The 27,777-nt window shown below is 45.3% G+C and overlaps 2 protein-coding genes across 5 annotated transcripts in view; both read left to right on the top strand.

Moving 5' to 3' along the window:
* DPYSL5 (dihydropyrimidinase like 5) overlaps window positions 1-10,721 on the top strand; it is a 75,156-nt gene extending 64,435 nt beyond the window's left edge. For both annotated transcript variants that reach the window (XM_039887603.1, XM_039887604.1), the window contains exons 11-13: window positions 630-837; window positions 5,673-5,841; window positions 7,683-10,721. In XM_039887603.1, the coding sequence (XP_039743537.1) occupies window positions 630-837; window positions 5,673-5,841; window positions 7,683-7,768 (463 nt within the window). In that variant the 3' untranslated portion in view covers window positions 7,769-10,721. The remainder of the gene's footprint in view (window positions 1-629; window positions 838-5,672; window positions 5,842-7,682) is intronic.
* Window positions 10,722-24,697: 13,976 nt separating this feature from the next.
* The window catches only part of MAPRE3 (microtubule associated protein RP/EB family member 3), an 84,707-nt gene continuing 81,627 nt past the window's right edge, over window positions 24,698-27,777 (top strand). For all 3 annotated transcript variants that reach the window (XM_039887599.1, XM_039887600.1, XM_039887602.1), the window contains exon 1: window positions 24,698-24,864. The gene's annotated coding sequence lies outside the window, so the exon portion shown is untranslated. The remainder of the gene's footprint in view (window positions 24,865-27,777) is intronic.

Here is a 27,777-nt window from a genome sequence, read left to right as displayed (position 1 = left end):
GCCATTGTAGGTCTGCTTGATTCCGATTGCTGTTGGCAAAAGACCCCTAGAGTTTAGCCCAGTGCATTAATTTGCTAGGATTGCTTCAAAAAATGCCACAGACTGGAGAGCTTAAACAATAGAAATCTATTATCTCACAGTTCTGGAGGCTAAAAGCGCAAGATCAAGGTGTCAGCAGGGTTGACTTATCGACGGCCACCTTCTCCCACTGTCTTCACATGGGCTTTCCTCTGTGTGTCCATGTCTGGTGTCTCAATTTCCTCTTATTAGGTCACCAGTCAAATTTGGATGAGGGTCCACTCACAAGACCTCATTTTACTTAAATTAGCTCTTTGAAGGCCTTATCTCCAAATACAGGCACATTCTGATATTGGAAGTGAGGACTTCAACATATAAATTTGCGGGGGACACAATTCAGGCCACAGTAACCAGTCTTTGAGGATCATCCCTTCCCACTGAGCATCAATTTATTCTTGCTGAGCATCACCCCTCCCCATTGAGCATCACCTCTCCCCACCAAGCATCATCCCTTCCCACTGAACATTACCCCTTCCTGCTGAGCATCTTCCTTTCTCACTGAGCATCTTCCCTTCCCATTGAGCTGTGGCATCTTTACCTCTCCCCACCAGGACCATCTCAGCCAGCACCCAGGTTCAGGGAGGAGACTTCAACCTGTACGAGAACATGCGCTGTCATGGCGTGCCGCTGGTTACCATCAGCCGGGGGCGGGTCGTGTATGAGAATGGTGTCTTCATGTGCGCTGAGGGCACCGGCAAGTTCTGTCCCCTGAGGTCCTTCCCAGACACCGTTTACAAGAAGCTGGTCCAGAGAGAAAAGGTAAGACGAAGGAGAGGGAAGAAGATGTGTGGGAAGAGGTAGAAGCCCCTGTATGACTGTTGTAAATCTCAATGATGTTCTCACTTTTCCCGCTGAATCCTTTTGCCTGGAATGGTCGCTTGGGAACAAGAAATAGTAAGAAAGAAGCCCCTGTAGCAAAGTAAAATGTATTGGGAAGGGTCTTCAGTTCTCCTAGAGCTGAGGAATATTGTGAGGTGTCATAGCTGTCCCAACATCTGGTCATTAGAAGGATTCTTGCCATCCCTAAGGGCAAGGGACTCCTGATTTGGCCTGGGCTACCATTTTTGCCTGGAGTTACTCTTTCTATGAAATCCACCCCCTTCCTGTGATGGCAGTTGGCTGGGTGGGTTTTGCTGAGTCTGGGCTCCCCAACACTGAAGTGGTCAGGCCAGGTCTGGAATAGTTCATATCTCACGGTTGCACCCAGTCCTCAGATTCCATAAGCACCCTGGGTGTTCATTGAAACTGAGGGCTCTACCTCATCCCCAGGGGCTCCCACCCTCTGGTAGACATATTCACCCAAAAGAAGGCTGACCGTGCCCTCATTGCATGGGGATTGATTCCAGCCTCATCTTTGAGAGCTGCCCTAGAGAATCTGGCCTGAATCCTTATTGACAGCTCCAGGTGCTGGGAACTGCAGCCCTGGCCCCTGGCTGAAGCTCCCTAGTCATCAAAAAGAACAAATCTGACAAACTGATAGCTGAAAGCATCTTGCTGTTTCCCCTCCCTTTCTCTGGCCTAAAGCAATACTGTTGTGGCCTCAAAATGCTCCTGCCTGGCTGTTTCCAGATACTATCTAGAAAGGGTGAGCATCCTTAGATATATCACACCCGAAAGCCTAGGGGTCCCAGGCCTCGCTGGATCTAACAGCTCTCTCCTGCCCAGCCTCTGAGATGGTGTAATTACGGCACACTTGAGTTCTCAATCCCTTTTTTTTAAAGTTTCTTAATTTCCTCACTTGGCTTCTCCTGTGTCCTATTGGCTTATTCCTTTTGCCCAGTATATACCAGTCGTCTATACACAGCAGTGTGCTGGAGGTAGTAGCAGTGAATGTGTGAATCAGGAAAACAATGAAGTCTGGCCTAGCCAGCTGCTTCACTGTGCAGGGAAGGAGACCCTGTGCATTTTAGCCAGAGGCCCAAAGTAACAGCTCAGTGTTTGTGGAGGAGGGGGACATTTTTGGGCCCCTTCCAGGTGACTGCTCCATCCCCACCCCACCCCTGTATTGTGATCACTCAGCCAGTATCAGCATCCCCTTCCTAGGTCCCATGCTCTCCACACATGACCAGCCAGCTCCAGCTTCCAACAGGGGACCAGAGATTTAAAGGACCTTGACTGAATATAGACTCAGATGCCATATTACTGAGCTCTAGAAATCTGCTTAATAATATCTCAGGGATAGGCCTTTTAAGAGCTGTCTCTGGCTTGGCACACTTACTATCACGTGGTCACATGACCTCTATGTCATCCAAACTTTCTTATAATCTTAGTTCCCTAATTCTTTATGTAAAATCCAAGCTCCTTTACTCAGTTCCTCAGGCCTCCCCTCCTGTCCCCACCCTTGTTCCCTCTTGGAACCACCCAAAGGCTTTCAGGAGTAGCTGCTTTAGCCTTTGCCCTCCCCAGCTGTTCTCTGAATACCTGTCACTCTTGCTGGCCTGTGAGCCCCAGCCCTGGGATGACCCAAGGACTAGAAGGAAGGAAGGTTCCATCAGGTGGGATGGTGGGCAGGTTGGCCTTCGTTCATTCTCCAGGTCCCCTAACCTGGACTTCATTTCACCCTGAGCCTGGTCCTCGGTGGAGCCCCTCTGCCACAAGTTCATTCACAAGAACTACAACTTTCTTTCACAAACTGGTCCAGCTCTCCTGAGCATGGTGGGACAAGGGGAATGCCAGAGCTGGATAATGCTGGTTTCCATTGCCCATCTTTGATTACCAGGCAGCATTTTAAGTGATTAGGCAAACAGGGAATCCTGAGTTCCCAAAGGCACAAGAGGGAAGTGTGAACATGTCTGTGACCACTGAGTTCTTCTTGATTCGCAGACTCGGGGACCTTGAGGTACTGCCATTATTTGGGTCCTTCCCAGTCTTAATGAAGTAAGGGCACATAAACTGATATTTGAAAACAATTATCAAAAGCCTAAGAGTAAACAGCATATTGACACCAAAAGATCAAGTCTGCAGGCAAGCCTTCCACGGATGAGGGCCCAGAGCTCTCAGAATAGTTAAAGATCCTTCTCTCTCAAAGGCCAATAAGCAGAGAAATCCAAAGCTAGGTCTGATGTGGGGGAGCAGACTTGGATTACCTGCAGAAAGCATGATTTTAGTTAACACAGTGTTCAATCCAAAGGAAACTCGGGGTCTCGGGTAAACAAAAGGTCCTGTCTCCAATATGCTTCCCAGATATGGATGATGGCAGGAGACCTCAGCCCCGCCTCTGGAGGATGTGCCAGAAAGAGCTAGAAGAGCAATACATTTACACGCAAGAGTATCTGACAAAGGGTGCCTATAATTTTCAAAAAGAAAATGGAAAATAACGTGTTGGGGAGGATGTGGAGAAATTGAGACCCTCATTCATGGCTGAAAGGAATGTAAAATGGTGCAGCCACTTTGGAAAACAGGCAGTTCCCAAAACGTTGGTTACCAAATGACCCAGCAATTCCGCTCACAGGTATATACTGAAAAGAAATGAAAATGTGCGTCTAAACACAAGCTGGTATGTGAATGTTCGTAGCAGCATTTTTCATAAAGGCCAAAAAGTGGAAACATCCCAAATATCTATCAACTGTTGAATAAACAAAATGTGATAGATCCATTCAATGGAATATTATTCATCCATAAAAGGAAATAGAGTACTAATATATGCTTCATACAAATAAATGAACCTTAAAAACATGCTAAGTGAAAGAATCGTCACAAAAGACCACACAGTATATGATTCTATTAATATGAAATGTCCAGAAGAAGCAAATCCATAGACAGAAAAGGAATTAGTGGTTGCTTAGGGCCGTGGGGAGGGGAGAAAGGGGGTGACTGCAGAAGGGTATGGGTTTTCTTTTGGAGAGTGTTGTAAATGTTTTGGAATCAGATAGTGGAGATAGTAGCACAACATTGTGAATATACTAAACACCACTGAATTGTACACTTTAAAATGATGAATTTTATGATCTGTGAACTTTATCTCAGCTTGAAAAAATCTGACAACAGTTAAGTGGCCTTCCCGAAAAAAGATATTTTAGTCGGGAAATAGGGTCAAGAAAGGTCAGTGAAAGTATTTCAAGCCCTTCTAAAAGCCGTCCTCACAAAAATGTAAGACAGAGATCAATTCAGACCACTCCTTGGACCAGCCACAGTAGAGGAGCACCAGCTTCCAGGACTGATATAAATTCAATCCTTTATCTAAGTCAGTTATTATAATGACAATATGACAATGTAAGGCCCTCAAGAAAAAGCCATTTTTATTCCCTGTTCTCTGTTACAGCCCTGTGTAACAGAATTCCAATATGCAGAAAAAGAAAACTATCAGAAAACCTCATCTTATTATAAATATGCCGTCTCTAAAGATCATGGGCCTTGGGGAGAAGGACAGTTCTAGTATAGTGCCCCACAAATAGATCCAGGAAGCAAGGGGCTGCTGGGAGCTGTGGCCAGCCACGGTCACTCAGCGGTGTTCACCTAGGGCCTGTGGCCTTTACCACCGGGAGCCCTGCCACCAAAGCCAGATGCCTAAGTGCAGCCTGGCACAGGCCGAAACACTTCAGACCAGTTTTGACATTCTGAGGACTGAGCTAAACTACAGGTCTATTGTCATAGAATGCAAAGAAGTGTGTAGATTGAAGAGCCTTCAAGAAATCACATCTATTGTTTCCCTCAACAAGATTTTCAATTAGCATCAAACAGCAAGGAGATTGAGGTTATGTCCCTGACAGATGCCTTGGTTGCAGATTATCTATGCTGCTCCTTCAGGCCTTATGCATGCACTCCAACACACTTCTTTCTCCTCACAAAAGTGCTTTATAATACGATTAAGCACCCTTAAATGACTTCGGCAATAATAGCTGCTGGTACTTAGGTGTCACTTGCCATGTGCCAGAGCGATTCTAAGAGCTTTATGTATATTATTTCATTGGACCTCACAACAACTCTATACGTAGTAATAGGTACTCTTATCATCCTAATTTTACAAAAAAGGAAACGGGCACAGAGAGGTTAGGTAACTTGCACAAGGTCACACAGCTTACAAGTAACCAAGCTGGAATTAGGACCCAGGCAGTCTGGTTGCAGAATATAGGCTCGACTCTACTGCCTTTGTGAGTACAAAATTAAATAGTATTGCAACTGGGGATTCTCATCTCCAAATTGGCTATATTTAGCCTCTATTCCACAAAGTTGTCAGATCACAGTAAAAGGCATGGCTTCTTGGGAGCCGGGCAAGTGAGGGGATGATGATGCTCCACGTGAGGGTTGCTCTCAGGTTAAATATTTCAGAAGTCTACCTGCTACCTTGGAAAGGATTTGGCCAATATTAAGGGGTAGCCAGCGGATATTCTCTGCATGCACACATGTATGTATGCACACACGTGCACAGGCACATGTATGCGCACATGAACTATTTAGGAGGTACAAGAAAAGAATTCTTCACTCCCTGTGCTCAAGGTATAGGAAGGCTTTGTCACAGTAATTTGGGTCCCAAGCAGAATGGCAGCGTCTGGAGCCCTGTCAGCCATCCAGGAGGCCCTGGTGGTGGTGGTGTCTGGGCTCTGATGATTGATGGTGTCGTCTTTTCCCTTTTCCTTCCCTCCATCCTTCACTAGACCTTAAAGGTTAAGGGAGTAGACCGCACTCCCTACCTGGGGGATGTAGCTGTCGTCGTGCATCCTGGGAAAAAAGAGATGGGGACACCACTCGCAGACACTCCTACCCGGCCCGTTACACGACACGGGGGCATGAGGGACCTTCATGAATCCAGCTTCAGCCTGTCTGGTAAGAGCAGGGGCTGCTGGGACTGGCACCTTCATCTCCACCACGGTGGGGCGGCAGGAGGGCTGAGGGGCCAGGAGGCCCAGCCAGGCAGGGGGATTTGTGCTGCTTTTCCCTTCATCTCCTCCCTCCCCTATCGCATGTCCAGTGATGAGCGCTGGGTCCTGTATTAAACACACACACACATTAAGGGGGTGGGAGGGCTCTCCCAGTCCCTGGACACCACTCGAACAGGCCGTGGCCTGTGGGAGAGTCTCCTATGGTTTCTAAGTTCAGATAGTTTTGTCCCTTGAAGCACCTTAAGGGCCCTGCACAGAGGGCGTGCCCCAGAGCTGATCCGAGCTCGTAACCCTCTGTGTGCTACATGAGACTGCACCCCCATTACCCTCTCCCATACCCGCTCCTTGCCAGCCTCTCTGAAAGACCTGGTATTTCCCTTATTCTCTTCCTTCATCGTATCCCCACATTTGCCCCACTGTCACCTTTTTTTGAGGAATTGTATTACATATAATAAAATATATAATATACATGGTGTGTCTGCTCAGGGACTTTATTGTCAGCAACTCGCATCCCAGATGCTCTGCAGTATTTCAAGTTAGGGGAGTTGTTGTCGCATAAATGGCAACCCTCAATGGAGAACGAGCAGAGGCCATACGATGCTGGTCCTGCAGGCGGTTTCAATGGAAAGGCCTCACCCAGGTACAGACCTAGCATCTGCTCTGCTAGGACTGTGCTGGGGTCCGAACAGCAAGAGGAGCGAGATTCAGATCCTCCCCGCATGGAGCGTGGCGTTTACTGGGGCTGATGAAACTCGCACACAAATTGTCCTAACCTGAGAGGCAGAGGGCGAAGCCAGAGGGACGCCAAGGGAGTGAGGCTGAGCGTCCTCTGTGCCCAGCTGTGTGCTGGGAGCAGCTCCTGGCAGAAGTCACCTGGTTCCTGTCTGAGGAGCTGATAGCCTGTGGGAGGGGTCCTCTCAACCACTCTTTTCTTCCTCTCAGAGCAAATCTCATCACTGAGATATCAGCTCCCCGGCCCTGAGGCCCACTGACACTCCAGCAGCAACAGGACACAAGCAAGGGGGCCGTGGGCACTCGGCCTTGCCCACCCCGGAGGTGTGGATTCCCAGGCTGCCTGGGCATGGCCCTTGCTGCAGCAGCCAGCCCCACCAAAGGAAAAGGTCCCCAGAACCATGGGCCCTACTGGCCATTGGCTTCTGCACCCACTCAAGTACCCGGGCAGAGCCGAGACTGGACAGAACTCGCAGACTCAGCAAACATCAGGCAGCCTCCCGCCTACCCTCTGCCCAAACCTTGTCTGTCCTCAATGGGGCAAGCAGAAGACTGCGCTCCCTGGGGCACCAAGCCTCCTTTTCCAACTAAGTCTTGAGATTTCAAGATGTGATGTTCTTTGGAGTGTAGTTCTTTGATTTTCCAAAGCAATGAAGCCCGCTCCCATTTTCTCTGTTTTACTCACTGAGGCATAGGTACAAAGGCCCACTTGCTAACAGGCTGATCTCTGCTCTGTGTACGAGACGAGAGACCACATGTCCAGGCTTGGGAGCAGTAAAGGGTGCACAGTAGGGCGGTTAATCGTGAAGGCTCTGAATCAGGAAGACCTGAGTTCAAATTCAGGCTCTGCCACTTAACACCTGTAACATTGGGCAAGTTACTTAAATTCCCTGAGCTTCGGTTCCCTCTTCTGTAAAATGAGATGGAGGAGTTGTGAGGATTAAGACAGATCATACACACCGAGAGCCTTAGAACTTCCACCAGGGGAGGTGGCTGAGCTGTCATGGCCCAGGCAAGGGCCACCCAGCTCACCCTCTGCTTCCTTCCCTGCAGGTTCTCAGATCGACGACCATGTTCCAAAGCGAGCTTCGGCTCGGATCCTCGCTCCCCCTGGAGGCAGGTCAAGCGGCATTTGGTAAAGGCACTGACTAGCCCCCCCAAGTGAGGATGCACCGCTGCCACCAGCCCGCACACCCTCCGTCTGAAGCTGCAGGGGTGGGAGAGGCTGGGCTGGGCAGCTCACCACCTGAGGGGCTACGGGCCCCGGGGAGCCCTCCCCATGTCTGACGCGTGATTCACTGTGCTTCGAGCCGACCCTAACAGGCACTTTGAGATGTGTTCCTCCTGCTGCAGTCTTTTCCTGCCCTGGCCTCATGGAGCCCAGGAAGCCCACACTATGCACAGAGCCCAACGCATAGAGCCCGGCCCGGCCCCTCCTCACACCTGCCTCCACGTGCTGGCTTCGGGAAAGCGCAGACTTTAGTGCCCTGCCGCTGGCTGACCTGCCAGTTGTCCAGAGCACTTTAGCAGATGTATTTTAAAAGGACTCCCTTCCCCATCCCCTTAGGCCTCGTGGTCAGCTTCCTCAAGTCAGACAGGTGTTAGCTGCCCAACCATGCCCAGGGTGTCCCGTTCTTCCTGACTCACCTCTAGCCCCTATTGTGGGTGTGGTGGGGACACCCTGGGTGTGGGTGTGGGTGTGGTTGGAATACTCTGCACCCTTTACCAGCTTCTTCCTCTCCCCACCCCACCCTCTGGGAACCAGGCCCAGGAGGGCTGCTGGGTGGGGCGCAAGGCTGGTGCCAGGCGCGTGTACATGATTTTGTTTTGCACGTTTGGTTTGCGCAGTGGTTTGGTTTGACTTGTTTGTGCATCCTGTGAAAAATAACGGTGCTTCGTGTCACTAGCATAGCATAGAAACAGGAATAGATGTGGACCTTAGGAGATGCTGCACTCGACACCAACCAGACAGCCTAGGGCAGAGAGGGGAAGGAGGGTAGCGGGTGCTGGACTTATAGGCCCTTCTCCCCGGACCTGGAGTCTTCCAGGCTGCCATAGGCCCTGTCCCCGGCCCTCTTCCCATCCATTCCCCTCCTGGTCTACTCCCTACATTCTGATAGGGTACCCAGGATGCTGGCCCTGGAGACCTTTGGGGAGCAGGGTGGCCTTTCCCATCTCTGGCCCCGGTCACTCCCAGCACTAACACCTGGCTTTCCATAAACTCCCCCTGCTGGACAGAGGCCCAGCCGCTCCACCTGTGTGATTGGCAAAAGGCCTGATGCCTGCTAAGAGAGGGGGAGCAAGACTAGGGTGATGGGCTAGCTGGATGCCAGGGAAGGAGACCAGGCCAGCAGGACCTGGCTATAGAACCCACATTGCTGCAGGGGTACTGTGGTCTCCTGTGGTCAGCACCACACCCTCACCTGCTGTGGCCTCCATCTCCTCCCATGTCCAGCTGGGCCCTCCCTGCCTCCGCAGCTTCAGGAGATTTCCATGGAAACACTAGAGGCTAGGTGATCTCCATCTACCCTCAGTGAGCTGGCAAGTACCCCAGCCACCTGCCCTCATTAAGCCCTGTTCTCCCCCCGGGGAAGTGATTTCACGTTGCACATTCAGTTTGAGCACCCCAGGCTACACGTGGCTCCTGGACTCTTGGGCGAGTGGTCATACCTGGCACATTTCTATTCTGCTTTTCTATTTTCTATTGTGCTTTCCATGTTTTCAAAGCATTTCCATATACAAGCTCTCAATTGCTCCTCACGACAGCAGAGCATATATTATTCCCCCCACTTCATAGATGAGGCTTAGCAAGTTTAGAACTGACCCCAGAAGTGTCCATGACTACACTTAAGAGCGTGGCCGTCCACCCTAGCTGTGGAAAGGAGGAGTGCGGGAAGATGTCTCTTGGAGATCCCACTGAGAGTTTAACCAATTAGAAGGCTTACTCCCCTGGTAGGCATTCTGCTTTGTTTTGCACACATAGATTTTTCTTGTAATGCACATTCACTCTTTGAGCCAGAACTAGTTACCTGTTGGAGGTTTGCCATGTGGTTTGACCTGCCTCCACATCCTCACTTGTCCCTTCATGCTCATCTTCCTCACTTAGGGGCTGAGATGACGGAGACAGTAACCCAGGGCAAGCAAAGGTACTCACAGAGGGTGGCAGCCATGGGGCCAGTGGATAGGGATCTGGGCCTGGGAAACTTCGACACTGACCCCTTGGTACAATGCACATTGTCCATCTTTATCCCCTTTCAGCCCTTGCTGGGTCATGGGTCTTGGGCAGATGCCAAAGAGCCAAGCAGTGGCGGTGGCCCACGGGCACAGCATCCCTGCTTGGGCTAGGAAAGCTTTATCTTCCCTGAGTGCCTCCGCCCGAGAGATGCATGGCCTGTGGCTGTGGGAGACCACATCTTGGAGTGGTCCACCGTAGGCCTTCCACTTCATCCACCCCTGATCCTTACATAGACCCCACCCTTGCCCAGGAGCTTCTGGATGAAAATCAGGAGGTTCAAGGAACCAAATGAATGATCAGCCCCCACCACCCGCTCCTTGCCCTGTGCAGAGTCGCAGCCCGCTCCATCACCAGCCCTGCTGGCTCCTGGTTGGAATGAAAAGGGTCTCTGGTTGCACTGAATGCAGCTCTCAAACTGGTCTTGTATTTGCTGAATAAATACTGTTGTTCTTGCCTTAGCTGCTCTCTAGGTTTGTGGGGTTAAGTTACCAGAAAATTGTGCTACTGTGTGTGTGTGTGTGTGCGTGTGTGTAGTGCTAGGAGTCCACAGTAGGTCTCTGTCAAGCCAATGCCGTGATGAGGGCTTTTCCAATACTGACCCAGAAACCACAGAACCACGCAGAAACCCAAACCCCCTCCAGCTGCCCAGGCAGCAAGCACAGCCTGGGGCCGGGATGGAGCCTCCAATACCCCAGCACCCAAGTGACTTCTTCACTCTGTAAAAGTCATGGTGCTAAGATTGTGTCAACCCCAAGACAACATGGTCCTGTGCTTTGGCCACCTGTTTGAGGCAAAACAAAACAGCCCGACACATTGCGTTCTGGTGCAGGTTTGTATTAAACTGTAGCTACTTCTCACTTGGTCTCAGTCGTGTTTCTTCAAAGAAGAGGGGGTTGGCAGGGGGCCTCTTCTACAGCAGCTGAGGCAAAGCTAAAATTGCTAAGAAATAGCTTTGGTTTTTCACTTACGTTGGGTGGAGGGTGGCAGGTGGCAGCTTACTGGGAAGCCTGAGCAGAGTCTGCAGATAAAAAATAAAAGTTGAGAGATGGGGGCATCATCGGGGGCCCAACCCAACAACTCCTCCCCTGGTGGAATCAAAACCAAGGTTTATGGCACCAAATTTCCCGGGAAAGGTCACTGGGTTATCTGAAACAGGGCTAACTAGGGAGAAGCATTAGATATAAAAGTGGGAGGAAAAAACAGAGTTTCCATACCTACCCTTTGTTGCCTAATCTCTTGGCTATTATTTTGAAAACCCATATCTCCCTCTTCACCCAGCAATACCCTTAGCTTATGGAACTATGGTCTCATGACAAAAGGCTGTTCCAAGGCCAATTGTCTTTGGAGGATCTTCAGGCTGTTCTCTGGCTCCCCAGAACCTCACCTTTTGGATTGGTCCGTTGTACCCCCTAAACCCCAACCACCTGCATCAAACTCCTCTGCATTCTCTCTAGATCTCAGCCAGATGTTGGGAAGGATTATCAGATCAAACATTTTCACACGAAAGATTGAGTGAAATTGTTGCTTTCAGTATGATAAGGTCACTTGTACTTATTCTTAGCCCTAAAAGACAAAACCTTAATGAGGAAATTTTAGGTAATCTGGGGGAATAGTTGGCTCTCACCAGGTAAGTAACCCTCCTGCAAATGAGACAGGCCACGACCAAAAGAAATACCCAGAGCACTGCGGTTAGGGTGAAGCGCTTGGCTGTAATGAAATGAGCTGTGTGTACGGGCTCTGGTGGGGTTTCTGAGCCAGACGGACACACTATTACCTGGTTTGCAGGTTGCTGAGTCCCTGGGATGGCACTGGGCCTAAGTGTCCATGTCACCCTGTTTTCCCCATAACATGGGACCACACCAGAATCTGATTAACTGCCAAAAAATCTTTTGTGTTTGGATAGAAAATGACATGACCACACATTTGGCAGACCATGTAAATGGTATCAGGTAGTTTATAGAGAAAAAAGATAGCCAGGAAGATACTGGATGCCTTCGCGTGTATGTACATAATTGTGGAAAAATAAAAGACCACAAGCTCAGTAAAATAAGGATGGATTATAAGAATCTGCATTTGGGGAAACCTGAACCAACCAGCAGCTAGACAACCATCACCCTCAATTTCTTCACTCGTAATTACAGGTTGACTTTTATATGCAAGTATAACTTAACACTAATAATTACCTTGTAGTTGGTGGAGGAGAAAGTCTTGTGACACCCCAAATAGGAAGAAGAAACCTCATAATACACGGGGAAGGAAGAACTTATAGTCCTAGGTTAATAGAAGGCTATTTGACAGTATTGATGATGACACATTTGAACGGCTATTAATAGTCTTCCAGTAAAACAGAGGATCTAATATTTTGTTGACACTTGATACTGTCTTACACTGGAAGCTGAGTTCTTCACTTTCTTTTCCTATATTTACAAATCACACATTTATAACTAGCGGGATCTTATCCTGGTTTGCCCTGGACGATCCTGGTTTAAGTCTATTGCCTGAGAATAATAATTAATAGTACCCCCTTTCACTTTCAAATATGTCCTGATTCAGACAATAAAATATATGGTCATCTAATGTGTCCTTATATATCCATTAGGCTATTAATATGGCTGTCCAGAAGTTAAATATTTTCTATCACTGAAAGATGAAGGGCATGTTGGGAGATGGAGAAAACGGGTCTTTCTGGAGTAGGTGGGGACAAGGGTTTCCTGTGACAAGCCCTAAGTCTCAGAACACCATGCTGTGGATGCAGCAGAGTGGTGAAGGCCTGGGGGCACTCAACTTTTTCAGTTTAGCTTGTAATTTTATTACTCCACTAAAAGTTGTAAGTCTACCAAATTTTATCTTTTACTTTTAAGGGGACTTTGATCCCTCTTGTAAACTTAAGCATCCTACATTTTTAAACTACATTAGAAATTCTATTTCCTTTTTAAGTTCTTTCCTAAGTACTAAATAATTATTACCAATCTAATAAATGAAGCTTATGAATATAGTGAGCTTAGAGATTCATTGGATGTTTCACTAATAAGCATACACTTAGTAAGATTTCGACTTAAAAGTCGTAAGTCTCAATTACACATTTTAAATTAGTTATGAGGCACTCGCTCTCATAAGCCAAAATTTTCACTTACAAGCACATAAAATACCAAATATATCCAAATTTTCTCAATATAAAAAATGTTAACCCTATGCTTTTAAAATCTTTATTTTCTCAATTCTATACTTTCTGTCAGGCCTAAGTTCTCACGGGGCTTTGGCTCTGAGTCTTATTTTGATGGCGAGTCAGCCCCTAGGGGATTCGAAGCAGAGCTGCTTACCAGCCCCACTCAAGCGGCTCAAATCTCCAAAGTCGTGTACTAGATTTTTCACTTTACCACTATCTGGTCCATCTACGATAACTGCATAGTTATCAATGCAAGGTTTATACATGAGTTCTAACCAAATGAATTCTGCCTCCTTTAAAATTTTTTGAATAAGTTAGTATTTTAAAGTTTCCTTAAATTTTAACTTAAATTCTGTCCTGGTGTAGCTTTCTTTTTTTCAGAACAGTTTTTTTAGACTTAATTTTTTAGAACAGTTTTTGATTTACAGAAACAAATCATATACAGAGTTCCGACACACCCCACACCCAGCTTCTCCTATAATTAATATCTTACTTTAATATGGTACATTTGTTACAATGAATGAATGAATATTGATACATTCTCATTAACTAAAATTCATACTTTATTCAGATGTCCTTAATTTTTACTTAAGGTCCTTTTTTCTGTTCCAGGATTCCATCCAGAACACCGTAGTATGGTGAGTAGGAATGTCTCCTTGGGCTCATTTTGTCTGTGACAGTTTCTCAGACTTTCCTCGTTTCTGATGACCTTGATAGCTTTGAAGAGTATTGGTCAAGTATTTTGTGAAATGTCCCTCAATCGAGATTTTCCTAATATTTTCCTCAAAAAAAAAATGGTTATGTTGGTTTTGAGGAGGAAGACCACAGAAGTGCCCTTTTTATCACATCATATCAAGGATATATACTAGCAACATGGTTTATCACTATTGACATTGACCTTGATCACCTGGGTTAAGTCTGATATAGCTTTTAAATTTACATCGTTCTCTTTTATGAGCTACAAGTTCCTATTTTAACAATATTCAATTTGCTTAAGCAACTGAATAAATATATCATATCTTGTACTAAATTTTGCAGAAGTTTGCTAAATGACTTTAACAATTAGAAATTAATTTTTATTCAGGATCAGTTGTAAACTTTTTAATTTGCATATAAGAGCTCAAGAAGATACCAGTATCTTAGAATGCCACGTGATCAACAAGAAATACATAAACACAGGCTCTTGAGGTTTTACTTGAAATCCTCTTGACTCACAGGTCAAAATTTAGGCATTTATACACACACATACACACATACACAATATTTTTATTTTCACTACATAACATTGACTTCTTATTATAGTTTTTAGTTTTATACAAATACACTCAGGCTATCATACTGTCTTTCCACCTCGAATGACAGAAATGTGCCAACTATTTTCCTCAAATTGCAAATTCTTCACATGTTTACTATTAAAAGTGAGCAATCATTTCCGAGACCCTGAGCTTTCTGAACACTATTTTTCTTTCTACAGATTAATAATGTGTTATGTGAATTACAGCCCTCCAAGTCCCTTTGGGGGAAAAGAGATTCAACTGTAAATCAAAGATCACCTCACAACAGAGAACAGCTACTTAAGTTATGCATATTGAAATGTCATAGTCCACTCAGTGCTTCTTGCTTTATTAGAATTCTTGGTTTTGAACGATCATCTGAAGTTTTGCCATCTAAGCTTACTCGAGGGAGATTGTTCCCTTTTGATCAGTTCCCAGACGCCAAGTTTCAAGACATTAGAGCGGTTCTTTTCAGTAGTCTGTTCCTGAGGTTAGTCTTTGCTCCCTTTACTGCTGTGGAAGCCGAAGGCGCTGGAGAACAACAAATTTTTAGGGGAGGACCACAGAGTTCTGAGCCCTGAGGAAAGGAGAATTCAGTGGCAGGGCCTTAAGGAGGAAGCCCCCTCTCATGGTCCAGCAGAGGATGTGCTGGTGTCCACAGGAGAGGAGATCTGGAGGCAGCACCAAGGCTGTTTTAGGACTAGGCCCCGCATGTTATTGTGGCGGTTGCTGGGGTTTATTCAGACATTCCATTTTCCAATGGCAAGGGTTTTATAGTTAAATTCTCCCTCATGTGGTCTGGTGGACAGTCAGGGTTGGTATCTTTTCTCAGTTGTGAGAATTTGAGCTCGTGCTTTGGGAACACTTCATAGTCTTTACTTGATGTCCATAAGATGGTTTTGTAATTTCTCCTGGGTATCTGTATGGGAAGCTATGAAAGGATTTTGCCTTTCTTTTGTAACTCTCAATTTTTCACATCATGATCACGGGGACTATCAAGACAAAATTGTAATTTTGGACATCTCTGCTATGCCAGTTCCATGTCTTAAACAAATTCAATGAATTGGGGTTCATAATGTTTTAACATGATCTGAGCAAGAGTGGGAGCTCTCTTCTAAACCCTTGAGCTAAAATAACTTATTAAGTCAGTTTAGCCCAGTGATTCTCAACCAGGAACAATTTTGTCCCCCACGAGACATTTGACGATATTTGAACACATTTTTTGGTTATCAAAACTGGGAAGTGGGGCACTACTTGAATCTAGTGGGTAGAGGTCAGAGATGCTACTAAATATCCAACAGTGCACAAGATGACACCCTCGCCCCACCCCGCCACCACACACACAATAAAGAATTGTCCAATTCGGAATGTCAATAGCACCAGCCTTGAAAACTCTTGATCTAGTCTAATGGTGAAACAAGACATTCAAGCATTTTAAGAAATCATATGGGAAAAATTGAGGTAGGAAGAGGTAGCTCAGTTTATGATGCCTACCCTTTCTGGCAAAACTTTTTGAACTAAAAACACCCCAGGAGTGGAGCTGGACCACAGCACCTCTCAGTGGCAGAGGGGAGGTAAGGAAGATGCCTGGAAAATAAAACCTCAGTGGGTCTTACCCTATGTGTGCTCAGGACTCATCTGCCACCATCATCGGGGTCTATGTTGTGCCACGTCCTGCCACAACTATGGTAAAATGTTGCAGGAAAAAAAGACCACAGATGCAGGATTTAAAATTAAGTTTCATCACTTACTGAGACTCCGTATGCGGGAAGGGAGAAGGTTAAGCTCTCACCAAGTGGCAACTTGATGACTGTCGTATCTGTTTCTTAACAATCAAAAGTATACTTTCTTATATCCATGGATGTAAACTAAGACCCTCTCCAGGAATTAACTGCCTTATGGCCAATGAGGAGGGGGCGCGTCTTAAAACCCAGGAAGGGGAAAGAAGACCTCACGATACTCAGTTGGGGAAGGGAGAGTGAACATTATGGTTATAAGCAAAATTTGAAAAAACTATTTGAAGGAGTAAGCAAATATGCATCTGTAAAGGGTCAGTGTTTTTCCAGTAAAACACTAAGGATGTATCTTTTTTCTCAACTCAAATGCTTTACTTTAAGCGTAACAGTAAACTTTGAGTATACAATAAAATATATGTGCCAGTTTTCTGTTCTGCATGCAAAGAGTTTGGAAAGTTTGGAACTCTCTGCTCCATCCTAACAACAAGCAAAAAACTGAACAGACTGAAAAAGCAACAATGATTCTTGGATCCATAAGAGAAGAGGACTCAGGGCAAATTGTTGCCCCAAAAACTGGAGAGAGAGACAGATAAAGTTGAAGAGATCACATGTCCTGGTTTTAAAAGCTGCTATGAAGCAACATTAATCAAGGCAGCACTACGTTGTACTAGCATAAGGGCAGACACAAAGACCAATTGAGTAGAACTGAGAGTCCATTAAAAAACTCAAGCGTCTATGGTCAAGTAATTTTGACTAAGATGCCAAGATAATTTAATGGGGAAAAATAGCATCTTCAATAAATGGTGTTTGGACAACTGTATATCCACATGCAAAAGAATGAAATTGGAACTTTACCTCACACCGTATACAAAAATTAACTCAAAAGGGATCAAAGACTTATATGTGAGAGCTAAAAGTAGAAAACTCTTAGAAAAAACATAGGGGTAAATCTTCATGACCTTGGATTTGGCAATGAATTCATAGATATGACAGAAAAAAACATGAGCAACAAAAGAAAAAATATATCAATTTGACTTCATCAAAATTAAAAACATTTGTGCTTCAAAGGACACTATGAAGAAACACATAGAATGGAAGAAAATATTTGCAAATCATGGATCTGATAAGTGATTTGTATCAGGAATATATAAACAACTTTTATGACTCAATAATAAAAAGATAAATAACTCAATTAAAAATAGGCAAAATATATGAATGGACATTTTTCCAAAGATGATCTACAAATGGCCAATAAATGCATGAAAAGAAGCTCAAAATCATGTCATTAGGAAGATGCAAATCAAAACCATAATGAGATTTCATTCCACACACACTATGATGGTTATAATCAAAAAAGTCAGATAAGTGTCAAAAAGGACATGGAAAATTGGAACCATCATACACTACTGGTGGGAATGAATGTAAAATGGTGCAGCCAACTGCAAGGCCTGGCCATCAGCAAGGAACAGCTGTTAAGACACAGGGTCCTGGGAAAGTGAAGCCCTAAGTAGGCAATGACCTCCTTCAGAGAGTGAATGTCTTCAGTTCCCAGGCAGCCAGAGCAGCAGCTGTAAACTGAAAATTCCAGGAAGGTGTATCTTCCCTTACTCATCTCCACCCTGGCCTCCTCTTCTACCCTGTCTCTCTTGCCTTGATCGGCCTTTCTCTGCTCCCCAAAGTCCTGGGTCCCTGAGATGGCCCTTGACCACAGTAGTACCCAAAAAGACCTCCAGATGGTGCTTTAAGCTCATCAGTGTCTACTTCTTTGGCTTAAAGGTGCCAAAGCTGACCTAACTTAGAGAAACAGGTAAGGCCCAAGAAAGGAAGCTTTGTCTAGGTTAATATGGCCTCAATCCCAGCCTCCAGAGCGGCTCAGGATCAGCTCAGCCTTGAACATGAGTGAGGGGCCAGAGCAGCCCTTTTCCTACCAGGAGAACCCCTGGGGAAGCAGTCCCTTCCAAGGGCAATCTCAGGGTTTAGGTTAAGGTTGTAAACTAGCAAATAAAAATACAGGATACTCTATTAAATTTGAACTTCAGACAACAAATAATTTTTAGTATTTTTAGTGTAGATATGTCTCAAATAGTGTCTGTCATACTTATTCTGAAAAATTGTTTGTTGATTACCTAAAATTTAAATTTGACTTGGCATCTTGCATTTGTCTGGAAACTCTAGTTTAGGTTTACTTACGTGAGTCTTCCACCTTCCATTTAATGTATGCTGATGGAATATCTGCCAAGCATATGCTACATTCTACAAAAATGAATCAAGTTCAGCCCTTGCATTTTGTGAAAAGACATATTGACAAAATAATTATAATACAGAAATGTAAAAAGCATGGGATAATAGAAGAAGTTTGGATTTTGGTATTGGCTTTAGATTTAAACCCTATTTCAGCTATTCACTTGTTGTGTGATCTTAGGTAATGAGTTAACCTCACTGGGCCTCTGCTGTTTATTGTGAAAATGGAAATGATACCAACCTCAGAAGGTGACCAGAGAGGTTACAGGAAATGGTATGTATTTCAGGCCTGGCTGTACTAGATGCTGAATAAATGCTAGTTTCCCCTTTATTAATAAGAAACACTGTGAGAAACAGACAACTAAAAGTGCCACAGTAACAATGAACTTTACCTGCTTTAGGAAGGCCTCTACAAAGAATGTAACATTTCACCTTTTAAATAAAAATAATAGCTGATAGTGTTTATTAAATGCCCACAACATGCCAAGCGTTGTCCCAAGCACCTGATAAACATGATCCATTTCATCTTTATATGAACTCTCTCAGGTTTTTGCTATTATTATCCTCACTTTACAGATGAAGAAACTGAGTTAAATAGCTTGCTGTAGAGCTAGTAATTGACAGATTTAGTATTTCAAGTTCATGTAGCTCCTTAACGCATGCTCCTAACCTTTGTCTGATGCTGCCTTTGCTTGAAGTGGCCCTTGACGTTTGAGCTGGCGATCACTAGGCAGAGTGGCGTAATTTGTGCCCATCGAGCAGCAGGAACAGCTGATACTGGTGCAAAAACTGGGAGAGGTGAAAGAGGAGAGTCCTGGGTCCCTGAGGACACCTTGAATTCATCTAAGTTAATCCAAGCCTTTATCGCCCACCCGAACAACATGGTGGGTGCCTTTCACAGAAAACAGGGTAACATTTTGCAATCTAAGCCACTGGTCTAGAATTGCCATTCATTCTGGATGTAGTATGTCACTAATGTTCACAAGAGGTTTGTCTTAAGACCTTTGCAAATTCTAAATTTGCATATTTGCTCCTATATAATGTAACAAGTTATAATTGAGAAGGAAAATCAAGTGATCTCTTGACTCTAATGAGAGTTTTTGTTACTATTGATAGTTACCATTTCTTGGTCATTTACTGTGTATCAGACACTGCTAGGCATTTTTTGTACATTATCTCATTTAACCATCACGACAACAAATGAGAAAAACCAAAGCTCAAGATCACATAGCCAGGAAGTATGGACCCAATGCTTGTGCAGCTCCAGCAGGGTAGAGGGTTAGATCACCCCTCTAGGTAAGGACTCGTCTGCTTCAAGTTGTGTGATTAAAATTCACTCCTCAGCCAAATTACATATTGCTTATACAGGTCCCTTGTAAATTTTGAAACCATGTCAAAGGTTTCCTATATGTGGAAATCAGTCCTATTCGAGTTCCCTGTTCCACTTTTAGCTAGTTGCCAATGAATAATGAACACTGTTGGTAATAGTTACCAGCACCACAGCTCCCCGCTGCCTCCACTTCGCACCCAGGTACGACAGCCCTGCATGTCGCAATCTAGAATCTGAACCTTCACCAGCCAGAGTTAACCAACTTTCTTATGCACCCTCCACCATCTGGCTTCCCCAGGTGGCTTTACCCCAGGAAAAGTGCAGAAAGGCCAGATTGTTTTTAACTTGCTTGGCTATTTTTCATCCTACATGAGGTGTTAAGAATACAAAGGTAAATAAGATATGGTCTTAGAGTGTGAGGACTTCTGGTGGGGAGAGATGTGAACAATGTGATAATACAAGGCAATGGGGGACCATGGTAAAATTGTATCTGGTACTAAAGAGAATGTATCGACTCTCTGGGAGAGGTCCATGACAGTGTCAGAGAGGAGGTGACCCTGAAGCTGGTCTTGGAGAATGAGTAAGAGTTTGCCTAATGAAGATAAAGGAGAGACTCCAAGCAGGGCAAACCCCATGTGCAGGCTAGGACACGAAACAACTGCTTGCGTGGCCAACTACAAGGGCTTGCTCTTTGTGGCTGACATATATGGGGAGAGGTAATAAGGTTGGGAGGGTATAATAGGAATGGAAGGTAGAGTGAAAATGGTTAGTAGGGGCCAGATTATAACAGCTTGTCTACCATGTGAAGGAGTCTGAATTTTTATTTTTTTTAACTAGCGTTTCTCAAACTTTCCACAAAAGTACCCTGAAAGGCAATGAATAGTACAAGCATGGAGGCGCCTTGAGTTCAAACTCTCTTTAAACATCCAGTCTTTAAAATCATGTGACTCTTGCATTCTACTTCATCATATGTCTGTTGGTTTTAATGTTTTAAAATGTTGCTTTTCTGAATCTCTACATAAAGTTTGGCCTGGAGGAAGAGGTAACTATTCTATAGCTTTTTTACTCTGTTTCCTTACACGAATCCTTCATGCTCAGAAGCTGCATCAGCCAGGTCGAGAACGACAGCCATAGGGATTTAAGCATAGGATTTACGTAATAGGATGTATCTTCTAGAAAGAGCCTTCTAGCAATGTGATTGAAGATGAATCAGAGACTGGAGGCAGAGGGACCAGGTAGGAGGCTCTGCCATAACCCAGGAAAGAGATGGTAAAGGTGATGGAGATAAAGAAGGGGAACAGATCTGAGAGACACTTAAAAGTGGAGTTGATAGTATTGGAGAACTGTTCCAGTGTAGGGAGGTGGAAAGAAGGCAAGGGTTAGGATCACTCTCAGGTTTTTCTAGGATAATGATACAATCAACAATAATAGGGAAAGGTAAACAAGTTTAAGCCCACTGAGTTTGAGGTGCCTATGGGACATAGGGTTGGAAATATCTAGAGGGAAATTATATATGCAGACCTGACTGTTGGGAGAGCTGATTGGGATGGAGATATAGATCCAGAAGTTGTGAGAATAGATGAGGCCACTCAGAGTATGCATGGAGGGAGGAGGCAGAAAAATGAGATGGGATTCCTGGAAATAAATAATGTTTAAGGATAGATTTAGGGAGCAAGGGAGAATGGAAAAAAGAATGTCAAAAAGTCAGGAGGACCCATAGCTCCCTGCTGAATGGCCAATTTGAAGGCTGAGGCACGGAAGGTACAAGATGAGCCTGGAATAGTTTGTGCCAGAAAGCGAGGAAATGTTCAAAAATGATGGGGACAAATCCAAAGGACACAAGAGCTTAAAGTTCCTTCCACTGGTCAAATCTGTGATAAATTGAACATCAAAATAAATAATCGTAGGGAAGGATTATAACCCGTAAGGGGAAAAAAAAATCCATGTCGACACCAATATAAACAAATGACAGTGAATCCAAGCTCTAACCATGACCTGGCAGCAACATGTGCTTGGCCGGATTTCAGAATTACTGTGAACCAATAACTGCTGTGTGAACCTCCTTGTTTCCTCCTTTTTGAAATGGTGGTATCCATAGCAATTATCCTATGTCTGTGCCACTAGTGTATGCTGGGTGTGTATGAGGCAGATGATGCGTTTCTTTACTTCACAAGTCTTCAGATCAAGAGTACTGGTACTCAAGGAGTTATACCCAAAGGAATCGGGACCTGAGTTAGATGATATCCTGGACTTCAAGTTGTTGCTGTCATGGAGTGAGACTTGAAAGTCTTGAGGGAGGGGATGAGTACCTTTTGCATTGAGTGTCAACAAAGGACAGGGTGTGGCAGATTGTATTTTCCAAAGGTGATTTCAACCATCTCCCATTCACGTGCTCTTATTATGAGACTTGGACATTCCTCCTATGGAGAGGTGTGGGGTAGGGCATCTATATTCCCTCCCCTTGATATGAGGTCAACTTTGTGATTTTTTTCATCCAATAGGATAGAGCAGAAGTGATGTCTGAGCTAGGTTATAAAAAGGGATGCAGCTTTTCTTTTACTCACTAATCATACTCACACTTCAACTATCATATAAGTAATTAACTACCCTGAAGCCACCATGTAGTAAGAAAGGTGGCTGTGAGACAACACGAGGAAAGAGGGCTGTCTCGCCAGCCCCTGCTGTTTAAGCTCCAGCCACCATCTGACTGCAATCACATGAGAAACCTTGAGCCAGAACCACCCAGCCGAGCTCTTCCTGAATTCTCATCCCACAGAAATGGGGATAACACTTTTAAAACACTAAGTTGGAGGGATTTGTTTTGTAGCAATAGATAACTAGCACATGGTAAAATGTTAACATGTAGAGAACCTGGGGGAAGGGTATGCAGGATCTCTTTGTAGAATGATCCTCTATCCCATGTATGATAAATGGGTAGGGCTACAAGGGTCCTAGTCTCTTCTCAGAATTGCTCAGGGCAGTCTACACTACCCAAGTCTACACCTACAACCATGGAGCTGAGCTGGAACTTAAGAATGGACAAGCAAAATTAACTGAGTCTGAAATTTTCCTCTTGTCTTTGTAGCACCCAGACACCCCATAGATAAAGTTAGGAACAGCTTCAGTTCCCCAACTCCGTGACTAAGAAAAAGTATAGCCTGGGTTTTCTCCTAACCCCTTGATTTGTCTTGGGAATTAGCCTTTACAAGGAACCCTCTCCTTTCTGAGAGTTGCCTTGAATGGGAGGAGAAGGCCTCAACTCAGTATATTCTGTGTTCCTCTGTTTTCTTTCTCTATTTGTAAATGGCTGCTTTCTCCTTCTCCCCTGAGGAAATAGGCTCGGTTAGAGTGCTTTGACATCAATAGTCCCAGGGTGGAACCTCTGGGAGCTAGACAGGGAGACTTGGAAAAGAATGCTAGTCTATTAGTTTTTACTTCTGAGTCATTTGAAGAGAATGCAGCATCTCCGGCATGTCAACAAGCCCAGCAGAATCCGGTGATGTTCACCAAGAGGGAGTGATATGAGCTAGGTTAGGAGACGATAGAATGGTAAGGTGTGAAGAGCTTACACTGATCACAGAGGGTGATAGGAATGATGGAGGAGGTCAGTACCCAGAGAGGAAATTTACTTTAGTAGAAACATTTGAAATAGTATAGAAGGGAGACTAGCTAGAGGGAAGGATTCAGGAAACGGAGAATGCCAGAGTCTCAATGAATAGATGACTAGAGTTTTGGCATTAAGATGGAGAGCTAAGGGAGTGAGAGTTATATTAGTAGCAGTGGTACTTAAAGGTTAAATATGTGTAAAGATCATAAGGAAATGTTGAATGAGACTCTGGGGCAAGTTAGGCCGGAGAAAGTGAGGAAGAATGAAAATATTTTTTTCTTCTTTTTCTTTTTACCTTTTGACCAGCTTCACCTATTTCTTTAGGGCCAAAGAAAACCTTTGGAGAAAATCCTTGTGTCACTCGATTCAACTGCACAAACACTTATTGGAATTTCACTATGTGTCCTATTCTGAGCTAGATGCTGATAAGACGGAATTCCAAGGAGCACATAGTCTGATTGGGGAGACAAACATGTAAACCGGTGACAATACTCTGTAGAATGTGTGTAATAAAGGTACAGAGGTGACCTCGAGACAACCATGGGAGTCAGGGCAGAGGCTGGGAGAGCCAGAAGTCATCTGCACAAAGGACCAAGCTGACGAAATCACAAAGGGGTTAAGTAGAGTGGAACCCTTGGCTGGGCACGGAAGGATAGTAACAGTAGGCATGGACAGGAAGAGGAGGGATCTAGAAGAACTGAGGAGAACCATAAAAGCAGACTTGGAGTCGGGAATTTGGGAATGCTGATGAACATATCAAGGAGGGAGCTAGTTATGAGAAGGTAGACTGTAAGCGTTCTAGTAGGCAAGATGAAGAAATAACTGTTTGTTATTTCCACGAATGCAGTGGAAGCGAGACAATAAGATTGACAAAAACTCAAGTGATATGTATATAGACGATTTTCTTAGCTCAATTTAGGAGTAAAGGTGTAGACTTTCTGGTAGGAAATGAAAAAGAATGTTTAATACAGGTAGAGGAAAATTGAATTTGGGGATTCGAGTGGCAGGCTGTGATTGAAAACCATAAACATAGAGATAAAACCCAGCCTTAGCTCTCGCGTGTTGCTGAAGAAGAAATATTCTCTCCACTTTTTCCTTTGCAGTTACTGTGAGACAGATAAGAATCCATCTGGCTACCATGTAATCAAGTATAAATGGTTGTTCCTTCTGTGAGTAGTTAAGGTGGAGGAATTGTTACCCTGTTGCTAAGGAAAGAGGAAGGGGCTGTTCCCGGTTGCCGTGGTGACAAGGTAAGAGCTTTCCCTCGGTACCGCGGTAAAGTTATGAGACAGGTTCTCTTCCTTGTTGCTATGACAATCTAGAAAAACTGTTCTCGTTGCCCCCCACCTCCCGCCGCCGTTGCTAAGACAAGGTGGAGGTAGGGGTTGTCCTTCTCTCGCTGCCTGGTTGCCTTGGAGACGGCGGGTGCCCTGGCCCCGCCCCTCTCGGACTGACAGCGGTGGCCGCATCGCGCCTGCGCAGTGCTCTCTTCCCCCGCAGTCTCTGTGCGTTGAAGCCGGAGACCGCGGCGGCCTCTGCTAGGACCCTCCGCCCCGGAGCCGCCGGCCAGAGTCGCAGCCTCAGCCGCAGCGCCCCCGCCACCTGTCCCCTCCCCCGCCGCCTCCGCCGGAGCCGCCTCGCGCACTGTGAGTCCGGGTAGAGGCGACAGACGCCGTGGGGCTGAGTCAGCGGGAGGCCCGGGCCCCGGCTGGGGGAGGGGAACCGGGCTGTCCCCTTCGCCTCCCCACCGCGCCCCCGCCCCCCAACAGCGTCTCACCCCCACTCGCCTCCCTCCCTCCATCCCTCTTTCCGGGGCTTTCTGGGGCCTCTGCCGTCAGGCCTCTCGGAGCCACTCCCCCTCCCCTTCCCTCCCTCAGACCCGCCTCGGGGGTCCTTCCCCAGTGGATGCGGCTGTACCGCACCTCCGCCACGGACTGATGTTCTTCCTCCCAAACTGCCTCCGGTCCGTCCTTGTCTTTTCGCCTTTCTCCTCTTGGGCCTGACATCTCCGGCCTCTCTGGTTTTCCCCAGTGATGTGACGGAAAAAGAGTGACGGGGGAGAATGCGAGGGGAGACTTGGGGGAGGGGGGACGTTCTGCCCGCCCAAACCTTGGGGCCTCGGGTTTCTTACCCGCTGGTTCCTGCCCTGGCTGGTGTGGAAAGCAGGTCTGGACAGTTCTAACTGGCTGCTAAGAGGTTGTGAGGCTTTCAGAATAGATTTTGCTGAGCAGGGTTCAGCCCCATCCTGATCAGCCACTGTTTAGTGAGCACCCGCCTGATAGTGGGCTCAGTATTGCCTTGGCAGGTGCTATGGAGAGAGACTAGAGGTAGTGGAGGGAGAGGGGAAAAGGTTGCATGTGGGAGCTGAAGTTCCTGCGCTTCCACGGTGTTGTTATGAATAAGCATCTTGCAGTACTGTTTAAAATGCATTTTTTTTTTCTCACAGTACAACTCTGTTACATTTTGAGGTTTGGAAACAGGCCTTATATCATCCATAGCAAGTGCTTACTGTTTGTATGTTGAAAGGTTGTGGCAGGGCTTGATCTCTGATGCCTGTGAATTCCATGTGGTAACCAAATGGGTAATAGTTTTAGTATAACATGTGCCGATTGGAGAGGAACTGAGGTTCGCCTGGCTTACTGCAGCTGTGAGTCCTTGTGGGGGCTGTCACCAGATAGGGGTTCTAACATATTTGGACGATTCCCCAGGTTATGTTTGCTACCCATCCACCTGCTCATTTTGCATTCCCTGATCTTGGAATAGAGGATTCCAAACTGTTTTCTTTTTCCAGCAGACATTGAGCTGAAGTCAGAGTTGTTGTGCATAGCCAGAAGCTGTCTCTTAATAAACGTGCCTCAACTCGAGAGCTCCTAACTCCTGTGTGTGTACCTCATTGCCAACTTCCTTTGATTTTTTTTTCTGTCTTGCAGATTGCAGTATACTATTAGAAAATATGTATAAATATCAGACAGTTAAACTATACAAGAGGCTTTGGGCTTTTTACTTCAGGCTGCAACAGAAATAGATGGTTCATCCCACTAATGTGGAGTTTCTGGAATTGCAAACAGTGAGACATAATGATTTTGCTTCTTGACTTTGCTCAATCATGGCCTATTGGCAGCCTCCTCAGAGCCACTCCCTACCCCCATAACCATCAGATTAGTTTACAGTAGCAAAGACGGCTGTCGCCCTAGTTTTAAACATAGAGATGAAGTTCAGGAAAACTACAGCCTCCATGCAGCAGTACAGTTTCTTCTGTTTCAAATGCCAGTCTGGGGTTTGGTGGGATGCACCTGCCTATTGGGCAGTGGGAACTGTGGGGCCTGAGAGTTACATTCCTTCTGTGTGGTCCTCTCTGTGTTGCATAGCTCACTGAAATACCCGGGCAGGGCAGGAGCAGACAGCTGTGCGGGAGAGCTGCTCCTCCTGGGTTGAGTGTATTTTGGGAATCAGCGATATTACTGGGGTGGACGGTTGTGAATTAAGAAGCAAGAAAATGTGTCAAGGGCTAGATAGATCAGGAGGGTGCGAGTAAAATGTTCCCTTTCCAGTCTGCTGTGGGACAGTACATTTTCAGAGCATCACAGTGGTTTTTATATGGGTTAATTTGCCTTTGAAATCCATACCAGTGTTTTATGAGATAATGATGGAATGTATTTTAAACTGCTGCTATTGGGAAACAGGACTAATACCTGTGTCTTATACATTGCCTATTCAGTTGTTACTGAATGTAATTGTTAATACCCAGAAGAAGGACATTATTTGAACCAAGTTAGACCTAAATCTATATAATCTATGTTGTAGTTTTATAACACTATATTTCCTTGATTCAAAGACATACCAGCAATTTACCAATAGCTTTCAGGTAAAATAATTTAACACTACTGGATCAAATTATGTATATTGATTCTAAGGTCCACCCTAATCTCAGGAACATGAAAACAGCCAGGAAGGGGCAAGACTTGAAGGAGGGACTTGTGTGTCTTAGAATTGAGAAAGAATGATATTTATAATATTCTTGCTTGTGGGATGATGCCATTACCGGCCTGCCATCCTGGGAGTCATGTATTGTGAGGACAGATTTCTTCAAGTCCTTCCTCCAAGCCAGCCTACTTTATGGGGTTATGTGCCTAAGATGATCGACTGTTGTGAGGCATGGTATTTGGCTATTGAACAGAGGAAAGTTCGTATGTGGGAATCAACCCAAGGCCTTAATATGGTACACTCCAGAAGCCGAGCCAGCTAGCTGGCCACAAATATCTTATGAGCTACACCTGAATTTAGCCAAGTACCATCTTTCAGAGGAGGAACAGAAAATGTAATTTTTTTCAACCAGAATGCATCTGCCCTGATATGTTTACAGATACCTTTATAAAGATCCTAAGACAAGTGTCCTCCCCCTTAGGATATTAGAAGTGGAGGGGAATTCAAATGCTTTAGTGCAATGTCTTTTCCAGATTTTGACATGAGACACCAAGTTAAGTGACTTGCCCAAGATCACCCAACTAATATAGCAAATATGTGAAAACACTGTAAACTGTGTACACCATGCAAATAAA

Source organism: Pteropus medius, unplaced genomic scaffold (assembly GCF_902729225.1).
Source record: "Pteropus medius unplaced genomic scaffold, Ma_sr-lr_union100, whole genome shotgun sequence".
In the NCBI taxonomy this organism is placed as follows: domain Eukaryota; kingdom Metazoa; phylum Chordata; class Mammalia; order Chiroptera; family Pteropodidae; genus Pteropus; species Pteropus medius.
Note: the sequence above shows the minus strand (reverse complement) of the source record. Positions and strands in the feature narration are given on the sequence as shown.